This window comes from Haliotis rubra, unplaced genomic scaffold (assembly GCF_003918875.1).
Source record: "Haliotis rubra isolate DU_JTF1 unplaced genomic scaffold, ASM391887v1 Scf1061, whole genome shotgun sequence".
NCBI classification, from domain to species: Eukaryota; Metazoa; Mollusca; class Gastropoda; order Lepetellida; family Haliotidae; genus Haliotis; species Haliotis rubra.
Genome location: NW_025764961.1, coordinates 157,810 through 171,079, shown reverse-complemented (window position 1 = coordinate 171,079; position 13,270 = coordinate 157,810). Strand labels below are relative to the sequence as shown.

At 37.1% G+C, this 13,270-nt stretch overlaps 1 protein-coding gene across 1 annotated transcript; it reads left to right on the top strand.

Annotated features, from left to right (window-relative positions):
- The first annotated feature begins 110 nt into the window (after positions 1–110).
- Positions 111–12,785, top strand: LOC124278319 (N-alpha-acetyltransferase 38, NatC auxiliary subunit-like). The gene is made up of 5 exons (XM_046714042.1): positions 111–195; positions 8,948–9,047; positions 10,390–10,461; positions 11,332–11,393; positions 11,480–12,785. Exons 1-5 carry the CDS (start codon positions 178–180, stop codon positions 11,519–11,521), a joined length of 294 nt encoding a protein of 97 aa, XP_046569998.1. The 5' UTR covers positions 111–177; the 3' UTR covers positions 11,522–12,785.
- Positions 12,786–13,270: the final 485 nt, after the last annotated feature.

The window sequence follows — 13,270 nt, the reverse complement described above, 5'->3', positions numbered from 1 at the left end:
TTCTTTTTAACTGGTCTTATTTCCTGTGGCAGTACCTTTATCACAAATGATAATACACTACGACGTTGACGTATTCTATTATATAATATAGCATGTGCAAAATGAAACAGCAAGACATTAACATCAATTTCAGTTTATATTCCGTTTCAGTAACAAGTTCGAGGTTGAACTTGCAAAATGGCTGGTGATGATACGGTGAGCTGTTTCGATATATTTATTAGTTATAAAGTTGTGTACACAGTTTCTGTAAGCATTTCGCGAAAGGCTACAACACCGAGCTTATAGTTCCAGTTCCATTTCGTGTAAAAAGAATGTTCTTGTTCAATATTCAAAATGATCTAGCTGATAGAGATGATATTTGTCCAGATTTCGATCACGTGGATGAACTCAATATTTCCAAATTAATCTACATTTCGGGCCGTAAATATTTGGACCATATGACTTTTGGTGTGTATGTAGCATAACCTATAGCCGTGTACAACTGCGTATCTCAGGTACGAACCTGTTGAATTTCTATATCGATTAGCAGATACTATCAAGGGTGATTTGGTTTAGAGATTGCGAATGTAGGAAAGAAACTCACAGGAAAAAAAGTGACAATACAATAAGATATATACTAGTAATATAATATATAATATGAGATATTACTAGTGGGTTGTAAAATGTCTCAATTGTTATAACAGCTTCTGTTTCTGACATGATAACATAATTAATGAGGTAATTGGGGCGTGAAATCAAGAGTGATCAGTGAACGGGGGTCACTCTGTTAATCAAGTAATGAGAGTTGTCTACTGTTCAGTACTGTACTGTGTGCTGGCGATTAGGTGCCTGACTCTGAGGGTGTCGGTTCGAATCCCAGATGGGACTCAACCAAACAAATGTACCAGAATCTGTACTTTACTAAGAAAGTGTAATCACAAAACTAACATATCACCGAGAATGCAACCCTGGTGCGATCATAGTATATTATCACCACCTTATTTACCATATTTACTTATAACTATTTTACCATGTTTACTTATAATCTTTTACTCTACTCAGTAGGGGTGGGTATTGCAGAGAATACTCCAGTTGGAGTTTTAAGTAAAATATGTATCTTATTCCCTTTAATAATCCACCCAGCTACATGGTTTGAATTAAAACTGAAAACGAAGCAATATGTTGACATAAAAGGCATTCATCAACTGGTGTTAGCTTTAATGTTCTATAATGCTCTTTATATATTGTAAACTAATATTGAAAACTCAGAACACCTCTGGGCCTGTTCAATGACATTGTTTGTTGAGGCAATAGATCACCAGGATCACTAATAGGAGCTCATACACATTTGAGGTGAGGTGAGGTGAAATTGGGTTTAACGTCGTGCTTGAGAATATTTTGCTCATATGACGACATGCATGCGTGTGTATGTGTATGTGCTGCTGCTTGTACTAGCCCAGACTTAAGCTGGTTTTATAGTGCTAGCTCACTGAGATACCATGCTGCAGTGAAGCATGAATACCCCACTCAGACACAGTATACCGACTCCGAGCCGACCAGTCCTTGTTGTACCCATTTATGCCGAGCGCCAGGCAGGGACCAACAAGTACCATATTTTAATGTCTTTTGGTATGATGAGGTCGGGGGATCGAACCCGCGACCTTCCGCTCTCCGGGCGGACGCTCTAACCACTACACCACGGAGGCGGTCATACACATGTGATGACCTATGAAGTGAACTGTAGGGATCCCTTGGTTGGTCCTATTGCCGACATCGTAAACTGTTCTCTCGACTCAGGAACCGTTCCTTCACCCTTCAAACGATGCCTTGTTACTCCTCTCCTAAACAAAGTGACTTTAGATGAAACACTGCTGAACAATTTTCGCCTGGTATCCAATCTCCCATTTCTTCGAAAGAATTGTATCCATACGTCTCAGGGAGCATCTTAATCATAACAGCCTTGGAGAAGACTTCCAGTCTGCCTATAAGAGGAAACACAGTGCCGAATCTGCACTACTGTCTGTCCAAAATGACATCATGCATTCACTGGACAATCAGGAAACAGTTCTCTTAGTTCTGCTACACCTCTCTGCAGCTTTCGATACTGTGGACCATGACATATTGCTTCAGAGATTAGAACAAACAGTTGGTATTGGCGGCTCTGCACTTCAGTGGTTCAGATCGTACCTCACTGACAGATACCTTCAAGTTCAAATTTGATGGATCCAGATCGCAAGAATGTGAGCTGCGCTGTGGTGTCCCACAAGGCTTTGTCCTTGGTCTTCTCTTTTTAACATTTACATACTGCCTATAGGAAATATCATCCAACAACACAATGTCAACTTCCATAGATACGCAGACGACAACCAGTTGTATATAGGAACAAAACCTACCCAAGTAGTTGCTTCCAACTTACAGCTTGAACATTGTATCAGTGATATTCAACAGTGGATGACAGCAAATGCACTCAAATTCAACAGTTCCAAAACAGAATTCATGACTATTAGCTCTGGAAAATTACAGTCCAAAATCCCAGATGTAACTGTTGAGATTAGTGGCAGTCATATCAAGCCAAGCAATGACGTGCGAAATCTGGGGGTCAAGTTTGACAGAAACATGACGATGAAACCATGTCAAGTCAACATGCAGATCTTCCTTCTTCCAGCTATTTAAGATCAGCAAGATCAAGAAATACCTTGACAATGACAGTCTGAGGGCAGTTATCCAAGCCTGTGTCACATTACGTCTAGACAATGGAAATGCCCTCCTCAATGGGACTACTACCGCTAACGTCAAACTACTGCAACAAGTGCAGAACAGTGCTGCGAGGATGCTGACTGGTACCAACAGAACTGACCATATCACCCCTGTCCTGAAATCACTCCACTGGCTACCCATAGGGCACCGCATCACTTTCAAGACTTTTTCTATCACATATTTAGCACTAAATGATGAAAACTCCCCAACTTATATTAAGGACATGTTACATCACTACCAACCCACAAGAGCTTAAGATCAGCTGATGATAAACTACTGCATGTTCCTAAAACTAAAACAAAGATGGGCGAAGTGGGTCTATGCTTTGCAGCTCCAAAACTGTGGAATGTTCTACCACTGGAAATCAGACTCTTTTCTAACTCATCTGAAGACATATTTTTTTTCCACTCACTTCAACAAGCGCGCCGTTGAGCAGTCATGTCCAATCTGGAAACCAGGTGCTATACAAATCAGTTATCATTCATTCATTCATTCATTCAGTAAGCCTTGCTGCTATGATGACGTCACAAGTGATTGTTTTGCTAGTACAGTTTGCAATAATTATGTCCAGTTGTAATTCGTTTGGTGCTGAATTCTACACATAATGAAGGCTGGGCATAATAAAGGAAAGCACTCTCAAAGATGTTTTAACATTTAACATTTTCGAGGAGTGTTACCATGGTTATTAAGCAAATGCATGCTACATATGCCATCTTTTGTTGTTTGTGTAAAAGAATTAGTTTATTAGATACACAAGAAAATATGTATTTTCATGTGAATGTAATGGTCCATATTCGATTATGTACAGACTGCTGCCATGTAGCTGGAATATGGCTGAATGCAGCATTAAACAACAACAACCAACAAACAACTGACAGATTGGTCTAGAGAAGGTCAGGGAGCACCTGTAGGAGCAGTACACTAAATATTGCGAATACCATATATATTATACAATGTATATGCTTGATGCAATTATTTAATTTACAGTGAAGTACTCTTCAGTACTTCATATCTGTAATGGAAGAGTACTTCATATCTGTAATGGAAGTCTCATTGTACACAAGCTGTCTTATGTCCTGGTCACATGGCTTTCACAACAGACACTAAACGTTTTTTAACTTAGACAGTACTGCTCAGACACTTCAATAAAGTTTGCAATAAAGGGGGACTTTATTTTTTTTTTCTCTAAAAAATGCATGGCATATGTGGTTGATTCCAACGAAAAGTGTACACAGCATGTTTGGGCCCATAACATTTTAGCATTACTACCTTCATTTATTTCAGGGTGCCCATCACATCGGCACAAGTGAGACAATTCGGGCCATATATAACATGACTATTTTTAATTAAAAATTAGGCTTACGGGAGACAAAAACAGGTCATTTTTATTCATTTTGACGTTTATTTTACAACTGTTTTGTTGAAAACATGTTGTCTGTTAAATACTAGTCAAACGGGATGAACAGAAGTTTATTAATCTGATTGCCAAATATTTCATGAATAAATCCCCTGAAATGATTTTGTCTAGGGCTTACTGTGTAATTTTGGTAATTTGTTTTCAAGAGGTATTTTTTGGCGTTACCTACGAATACAGTTTTCAATGACTTTGTCAATTTATGTAAATGCAACAGAAGGTTATGTTTTGTATTACTTTTTACAGCATTAATATGTAAAGTACTCAAATGCAATGGCGTTACATAATATTTCTTGCAGGTAATAATCTAAAATATGTTAGAAAATCAAAGTCTGATTTGGTAAAAAAAATCACGTTACCTACAAATACCATTAAATATGTTGCTGTTTCCACAAATGAACACATTAGTGAATGATATCCTAAGTTCAAAGGGCTACAATATATACGAGTGCTACATTTGAACATTTTCTGTGCTGTTTTTACGAAGATATCACACAAAATAACCTGTATTCGTAAGTAAATTTTAACTCCCAAATCTTACCTACAAGTACCAAAAACTGATCACATTCAAATAGATTGGTGGAATGACAACACGTGACGTGTTCCATTTGGAAGTCATCATAGATGAGACCAGACAACATATTAGTGATTAGTAAGTGTATTTCACATTTTCTGCAAGAATGTTATATAAATAAACCCATGCCACAATATACATAGGATGCATATGACACCTGTTACAACTAACCAACTTTAATTTTAGTGAGGTTTTAAGTCTTACTACTGTAAAAGAGGCCTCAGACAGCAAGTGAAATGGACATGGGGGATCAAATTGGTAAGACATGGTGTCCAGCTGGGATTTCACCGGTTGTGGCTCACAGCATTTGTAGGTAACATGTATTTGTTGTTAACAAAATGAAATAGAGAATGCTGCTGTAACATAATTTATACTGAAGACAATTATTGCAGATCATAAAAACCGATTAGGTATGCAGGTATTAATAGATTGAAATGGTTCCTCGGAATTCCAAATGGCTACATAACTGAGCGTTCAATAAAAATGTTCTATTCAGGGATGCACTGCAGTTTAGTGGTTTAGACTTTATTATAGTGATATATAATGAAATGTCAGAAAACAAGTTGATCTTTGTGATAAAAGTAAAAGTTTGCATGATATCACGGGATAAACGGTAGATTCATAGGTAACATGTGTATTCGTTGGTAACATTCCGAATTTGTAGGTAATACAGTCAGCATGGTCAGTGTGTTTGAAGTTGTATGTCATGTTCAGGGCTGTCACTGATGCACTTGCGACCATAGGAGAATTGAGACTGTAGTAGAAGTTAGTTGCATGGGTTTAGTAATTAGATATGTCAAAGGTATGTCTTGTTCAGGGCTGTCACCGATGCACTTGCGACCATAGGAGAATTGAGACTGTAGTAGAAGTTAGTTGCATGGGTTTAGTAATTAGATATGTCAAAGGTATGTCTTATTCGTAGGTAACTCGTTTTTGTAGTTAAAACTTTCTGTATATGTCTATCTAATAGCAATTGTCATAGCAAAATATTGGTAATTAAAGCTGAGTTATAGTTCAGTAAGACGTATAATGTATTGATTGTTTTAGTGACATGTTTATCTGTACATAATTTTATATGGTATATGGTAATAGTTCAAGCGGTTTGAACATTTGTGATGTGCTTTCTTTGAATACAAATGTTAGTTGAAACATTTGGTAAATAAAATTACAGATGTAATGATTTTAGTTCAATTTCTATACTTCTCATCAACAGTTTAGACTCACTAGTGTAAATATAACCACTTACTTCAGGCGATTGTTTTAAACTAAATTTTGCAAAATATTCCATACTGTGAACTGTTTACACATGAACTGATGTATTGTAAAACAAATTCGTAACGTTGAAAAGATTATTGTCATGAGTTCAATAAATGATAAAAATCAGTGAAAATTGGCAAATTCTGAACAAAACTTTACACCAAAATGCAGCTGTTCACATGTACGATATTTGCACATTCAATTTGATGCATGTTCCTCGTCATTTGCATAAGGTTTGCAGTTGGTTCCCCCAAGTTATTGGAGATAGTGGTGGTCCGATTAATTGAAATAATCGAAGATTGGTCGCAGTGACCAAAACGACCAAGCAATCGAACATGTTCCCAAAGGTTGGTTTTGTCTGTGTCACTAAATTTACATTTCATAAGCTCTACAGTTCGTTCCAAGTCATGATTGAATTTATCTAAAAGACTTCAGGAAAATTAAGTTCCTAACATACCAGTCCTCCTTTATAGATGTGACATTTGCAAATGCATTTTGTGCAATTTGAAAAAACAACTTCAAAGAACTACATATTTTTTTTTAGTTTTTTGTGCATTAACAAAGATAACAAGAACATTTGATAAATGTCGCTAACCAATTATTCTCGATGATTGATCGGTTGAATAGACCAATCATCAATTATGAGATTTTAACCAATTCCCAACACTAATATACACACATACATATCATATAGTGAGTGTTTCTAGTGAGTCTAAACTTTTGATAAGAAGTAAATTTCCATCAGTTAAAATGACATTGCTATTTTCCGACAAACACTGAGACAAAACAAAGAGAAAGCCTTAAACTGATTGTAAACAATCTTCATTCACATGTCCTATGCATTTAGAAAACAATTTCCAAACTGTTCGATGTTTTAATAAACCAGCTTCGATTTAGTTTGACATATATAAACATTTATGAAATGCAAGGAATTATGTGATATTTTTTACCTACATATTTTTTATCATCCATCCAAAATTTAGTTATTGGTGCATTTTCAAATTTGTTGTACTTACCGAAAGTTCCACCCATTGTCTCTCAGATGAATAAGATAGATATGTAAAGATGATTTGCTTGTGAAAAGAACACTAAGTGGTGCTATGTCACTTACATCAAACAATGGTACCAAAATGGTTCTATTTTCGTAAAGCTTGAGGTTATAAAACATGAAAGAAACCATGATATGGCTTCAGAGTTTCTATAGTCATTAACATATTGTGCATGCAGAACAACAGTGAATATAGATGTTAGGCAACATACAATCCATCTAATCACAGGATATACAAGGTATGATGTTGGTATTTGTAGGCAATTTAGAAAATGAGCCTTCAACTTCACTGATCCACCAACTTGTCACTTTTAGAGATTAGTGATGGCAACTGATTTTCATAAGAGGCAAATATGTTGACTTTACATTGGTAAAAAGAATTACATGGCGCAAGCAATTCTATTTTGGATACCTTATACCCAGCTGTGTACACTTTTCGTTGGAATCGACCATGTAATTTTCTTTCAGTAGCAAAGGACTTTGATTATTTCTTTTGAAAATCCACACACCCCTGAAATTCAAGTAGTTGTTTCTTTGTCTGTGAGAATATGTATAGATTCTGGTATAAGCAAATATCTTGTTATCATATGTATGCTTTAATTGACATGTTTACTGTACACCACAGCATGGCGTTAAATCAATATGAAGGCATGTTACACACAGCATCTGTTAACAGAACACAAACTTAAATCAATCTGATTATTGACAGGTTGGATCCTGCCGAAGGCTACTGTGTAAGTGTGTCCGGAAATGAAAAATTCAAAACCTAAATCAATGTTTGAATGAACTTACCATACATTGTAGAATTCACTTTTTTTTTTGTGGAATCACAGGATCCCCCTATGGGTTAAATACCAGAGGAAATGGTTGATCGCCCATATGGTTGAATGTACAGCTACCTTATACCTGTTATGTGGAAGGCTTCACTGACTTTGGCAAAACACAGTGTAGAGTCTAGTTTAACTTTAATGCGGAATTGTATTATAATAGCTCTATTAAACAGCAGTAGAATGTGACATAACTTTCATTTTCTTATGTTCTGCCAAATAACTAAGATACTCAGATTATACTTTTCCAACAAATGTTTTTTTGTTTTGAGACTGTTTACCTTTGTGTATCCGGCAAAGCAAATTGTAATTTACTAGACAGTGCTCATATTATTACAATTAGTGTTGTTGCCCTTCACAGTATCCTGAACCTTGAAGAATATTCACAAAATATTATAACTGAATCTCCTATTGACTGAAAATACATTTTGTAAATGGAGTAATTTACATCCTGGTTCAGCAAACATTTGAAAGTATGGCATTAAGTGTGTTAGACAGTCGGTATCATCATCATCATCACCACCATCTTGTACCCTGCCCTGACATAACACTTAACTTACCCAAAACCCTGTTCATGGGAGCAATGTCGAGGAGACTCTGGGTCTTACCTTGACCTACAAAACCCCTGTTACTATTTTGAAGGTGAATAAATATGAGGGCCTAATGATGTATTGGAATGGTGTCATGTAGTTAACCGTGGAATTTCAAAACTTTATTTACAGAAACCTTAAGTTTCTTGTCATGAATTTCTTTGCAATGAATATTTTATGTACCACTCAGGATTCACCATGTCTTCTTTCTGTATGTTCTATTCATTTGTGCCCTGAACATAGTCGTATGATTATTTTTTTGTCTCGCCATATTTCCTTGGCTGTGACATTGCTTAAATAAAATGATATAACGCTTTAATAAAGATTTAGAAATTATGGGTAATAAGAAAAGTATTGGTAGCATGATAAAATCATGATGACCCGTATGTTAACTGTAAATATGCTCCAGATCAGGTCTGTTGACCTGAAAGTATGTAACACAGATTGTATAGTGGTAAATTTCTCTATCATCTTTGTTGGTTATATTGCTTTTGCTTTCAGAGCGTCGTGTCTGTGACAAAGACAGAAGGTCGGCAGAAACTTGAGCGATGGTTGAATAAAAGCATGAAAATTAAGATGACAGATGGAAGAACACTAATAGGTAGGGTTAAGTGAGCGAGTTTGGTTTTACGACGCTTTTAGCAATATTCCATCAACATCACGGCAGGGGACACCAGAAATGGGCTTCACACATTGTGCCCATGTGGGGAATCGAACCCTCGTCTTCGGCGTGACGAGCCAACGCTTTGCCCACTTGGCTACCCCACCCGCCCCCGGTAGGGTTAAGTGTCATCCTCTGTCATAATACAATGAACAATTCAGGCGGAAAAACAGACTCCTATTCAATGGTCAAGATGCAAGGAGCAATACACATGGTACATATCTGTGATATGGAAATCCCAAATGTATGTTTACAAGTTTTATTTGTAGTCAGATATAGGATATTGGACAAATTATCAAAGCCAAACATTTCAAAAGAGGCTTTGGCAATGGACTGCTATGATTTGATAGTAAGGTGGTCACTTATCATTATCAAGACAGATTAATCTTGTCAATATACTCAAAATGTGTCAAATAGTATATTTTGTTATGATTTGACTGAATATATTAAATAGAAAATTACCTGGTGATGTTTTTGCCTCCAAGTGGATTCATTGCAGCCCTATCAGGGGGTGGAAATAACCCATTGCCCGACGCCCAAGTCCAGTGTTTTTTTCTGTCGGGCAAGCAAATTTGTATATCACACTGTACCGTTGTACAGTTGATATTCCAATGTTAATTATGTTGTTTATTTTAAAAATCAACAAGAAAATGGCCGGTATAGTGGAAAAATTATCAGGGCAAGTGATTTTACATGTGCCACTGTACCGGAGTACACTAGCAATTTTAAAGTTATTTCCACCCCTGCCTATTATACATGCACTGTCAACAGTAACATAATGCAGAGTCTGTCAGTACCAGATTCATACATAATATGTAGGCAATACAATCATTGACAAGAGTTTCCCAGACATCATATGCAGTGATACAAGATATGTAATTCATCTTCTGTGCTGTCATTACAATGAAGGGGCGGTGGGGTAGCCTAGTGGTTAAGGCGTTCGCTCGTCACGCCGAAGACCCGGGTTCGATACCCCACATGGGTACAATGTGTTAAGCCCATTTCTGGTGTCCCCCGCCGTGATATTGCTGGAATATTGCTAAAAGCGGCGTAAAACCAAACTCACTCACTCACTCATTACAATGAACACAGGTGAACAAAGGTATAAGTTCACATCCTTGTCAAAGTCCTTGAACTGTTTACATATGATACTGCGAGTTGTCCCCCCTGAATTAGCTGACATTCTACTGTTTGGAAAAGCTCTACGCAGACCTCAAACCCAATTCATTCATTTCTTATAGACATACCAGTCTATGTATTGTATTATATTTTATTTTTTCAGGTGTGTTTCTATGCACTGATCGTGACAGAAATGTCATCCTTGGATCATGTGAAGAGTATCTTCGTTCCCCAGGTAATGATGGTAACAGAATACCAAAACAGACTGATGAGAGTGAGTGAGGGAGTTTAGTTTTATGCTGCACTCGGCAATATTCCAGCTATATGGCGGCAGTCTGTAAATAATCGAGACAAGCTAGTGACAGCATGAACATCGATCTATGCAATTTAGATACGATGACATGTAAGATGGGTTACTGACAGAGGTACACATAACCTGCGTATTTGCGTAAATTACGCAAATATTTATGTGAAAACTCAATTCTTATTAAGTCGTTTGCGTACAAGTACGCTTGAATTTTTGTAAATACTCCATAAATGGTTCTATTTCAGGTACTTTGCAAATATGCAGTCTTTCTTATCATTTCTCATATTACACATTAATAGAAATGACAAACACTAACATTTAAACTTTAATATAGTTTCAAAATTAATGGAAAATGGCAAAGTACCCAATTGAGTTTGAGTGCGGTGAGTACAATTCATTTGGTTACTCAAATGGAGATTAGGATACCCAATTAAGATGAATACAAGCGAGTACAGAACTCAGTGGACCAAAAAGTTATCTGTAGCTCTGGTTACTTCAGATCAAGTCTAACCCGGATGTTCACAAGTCTGACGAAAAGGGTTGGAAGTTATGAAAAAAGGGAACTGTTGATATGTGTTAATGTCTAATTGTAGGGACATGTCATGTGTTATGGGGTGGGACTGTAAGAATGGTAATATGACTATCATATATTGTTCATAAATGTCCTTTTAGAAAACATCTTATATGCACGGTGAAACTGGTATTTTAGGTTAAAATGAATTATATACCAACTGTCAACATTGTAACAAATCATGTACTCAGGAAAACAGTTCAATTAATTTTCCATCATCATTTCAGATGATGATGACAGCCGAGAGGAGCCAAGGATTCTGGGATTAGCAATGGTGCCAGGACACCACATTGTCAGCATCCATATTGACGAGGAACATTGTGTTATGTGAACTCAGTCGAATATACATACTCCATCAGTCATAGGAGACACAATATTGTCAGCATCCATATTGACGAGGAACATTGTGTTATGTGAACTCAGTCCAATACACATATTCTCCATCAGTTAAAGGGGAAACCACATTGTCAGCATTCACATAGACGGGGAACATTGCGTTATGTGAACTCAGTCCAATACACATATTCTCCATCAGTCATGAGACACAACATTGTCAGCATCCATATAGACGGGGAACATTGTGTTATGTGAACTCAGTCCAAGACACATTCTCCATCAGTCATATGAGAACCTTCTACCAAGGAATTTGGGTGGAAGGATCAGTTTGTAACAGAGATTTACTAGTCTCATAGGATCAACTGTTTAATGTACGAGGTGGGCCTCGGAATAAGGATCCGGTTTTCCTTCTAGAGTTTGACGCAAGTTATTTCTTTACAACATGCAGTCAACAAAGTCACCGACAGACTGCCCGATCCATTACCTCTTCTGACAAGCAGAGGTTGCTGCAGACCTAGCTCATCAAAGTCCGTAAGGAAGAAATAGAAATTAACACCTGCCCTCAAACCCAAGGCTAGAAGGAATAACCTCTGGCTAACATCATCATTATGCTTCTGCTTCTTTCCCCCATCAACTTGTTCTGCTGGACACTACGCAGTTTTTCTCACAATGAATAATGTACATACATGTATTTTCCAAGTTTCCAACGATAAACATTCACTACAAACTTCTGAGTCTTTCTCATAATGTTCAACTTTCAGATTTTTCAGTTCACACATTCTTTAAGGACCAATAACCTTTTCAGGAATAGCAGAAAAACATGTTAAAGTATCCTCAAGGAACTATAGTAGCTGATCATATCCATGAAGATCCGGGTTAGAACTGATCTTCAGCAACCCATGCTTGTCGTAAGATGCAACTAACATAATCAGGTGACTAGGATCGCTGACATGGTTCGTGCATGTCATTGCTTCCCAACTGCACAGATCAATGCTCATGATGTCGATCACTGGATTATCTGGTCCAAACTTGATTATTACAGACTGCTGCCATATTGCGGGAATATCGCTGTGTAAAGTGTTAAGCAACGAAGAAACAGGCAAACTTTTGGAGATTAGACCACAGACTTGTGACCCTGAAGACCTGTGTTTGATTGTTCATGGATTCTTGATGTTCGCTGGTGTCCAGTGACTGCCATAATGCTGAAACAACATAACACAAATTCAATCTGTGTTCATCATATACCCTGTAAAAACAGTATCTTGTACATTTACAATATTTAATCTCATGGTTTGTGTCATTTTTTATGCCATCAATTATGTGCAAATATATATATAGTTAGAAATTGTTTTGAGTTATTTATTGTCACTGACGTTAGGGATCTGCTCGTTAGCATTGTCCTAAAAGGCCACAAACAGGATCGGGTGGTCAGGCTCCCTGACTTGGTTGACACATGTCATCGTATCCCAATTGCGTAGATCGATGCTCATGCTGTTGACCATTGGATTGTCTGGTCTAGACTCGATTATTTACAGACCGCCATATAGCTGGAATATTGCTCAGTGCGGCGTAAAACAATCAGTCAATCAATCAACCAATCATTCATTCAATTAATTAATCAATCAATCATTAGCATTGTACTTAATTTGGAGTATCAGCATCATTAATGTTTTGCTTGCAACAGTAAGGTTTATATTTTGAAATTCACCGGACACCACAGAATGATGTCACTGACCATACGCCTCTATCTCAGTAGGATATGTGGCTGAATACTTGTCAGATCAAAGATGTATTTCTTGGTCCAAATCGGCCCTGAAGATCCCCATCTTC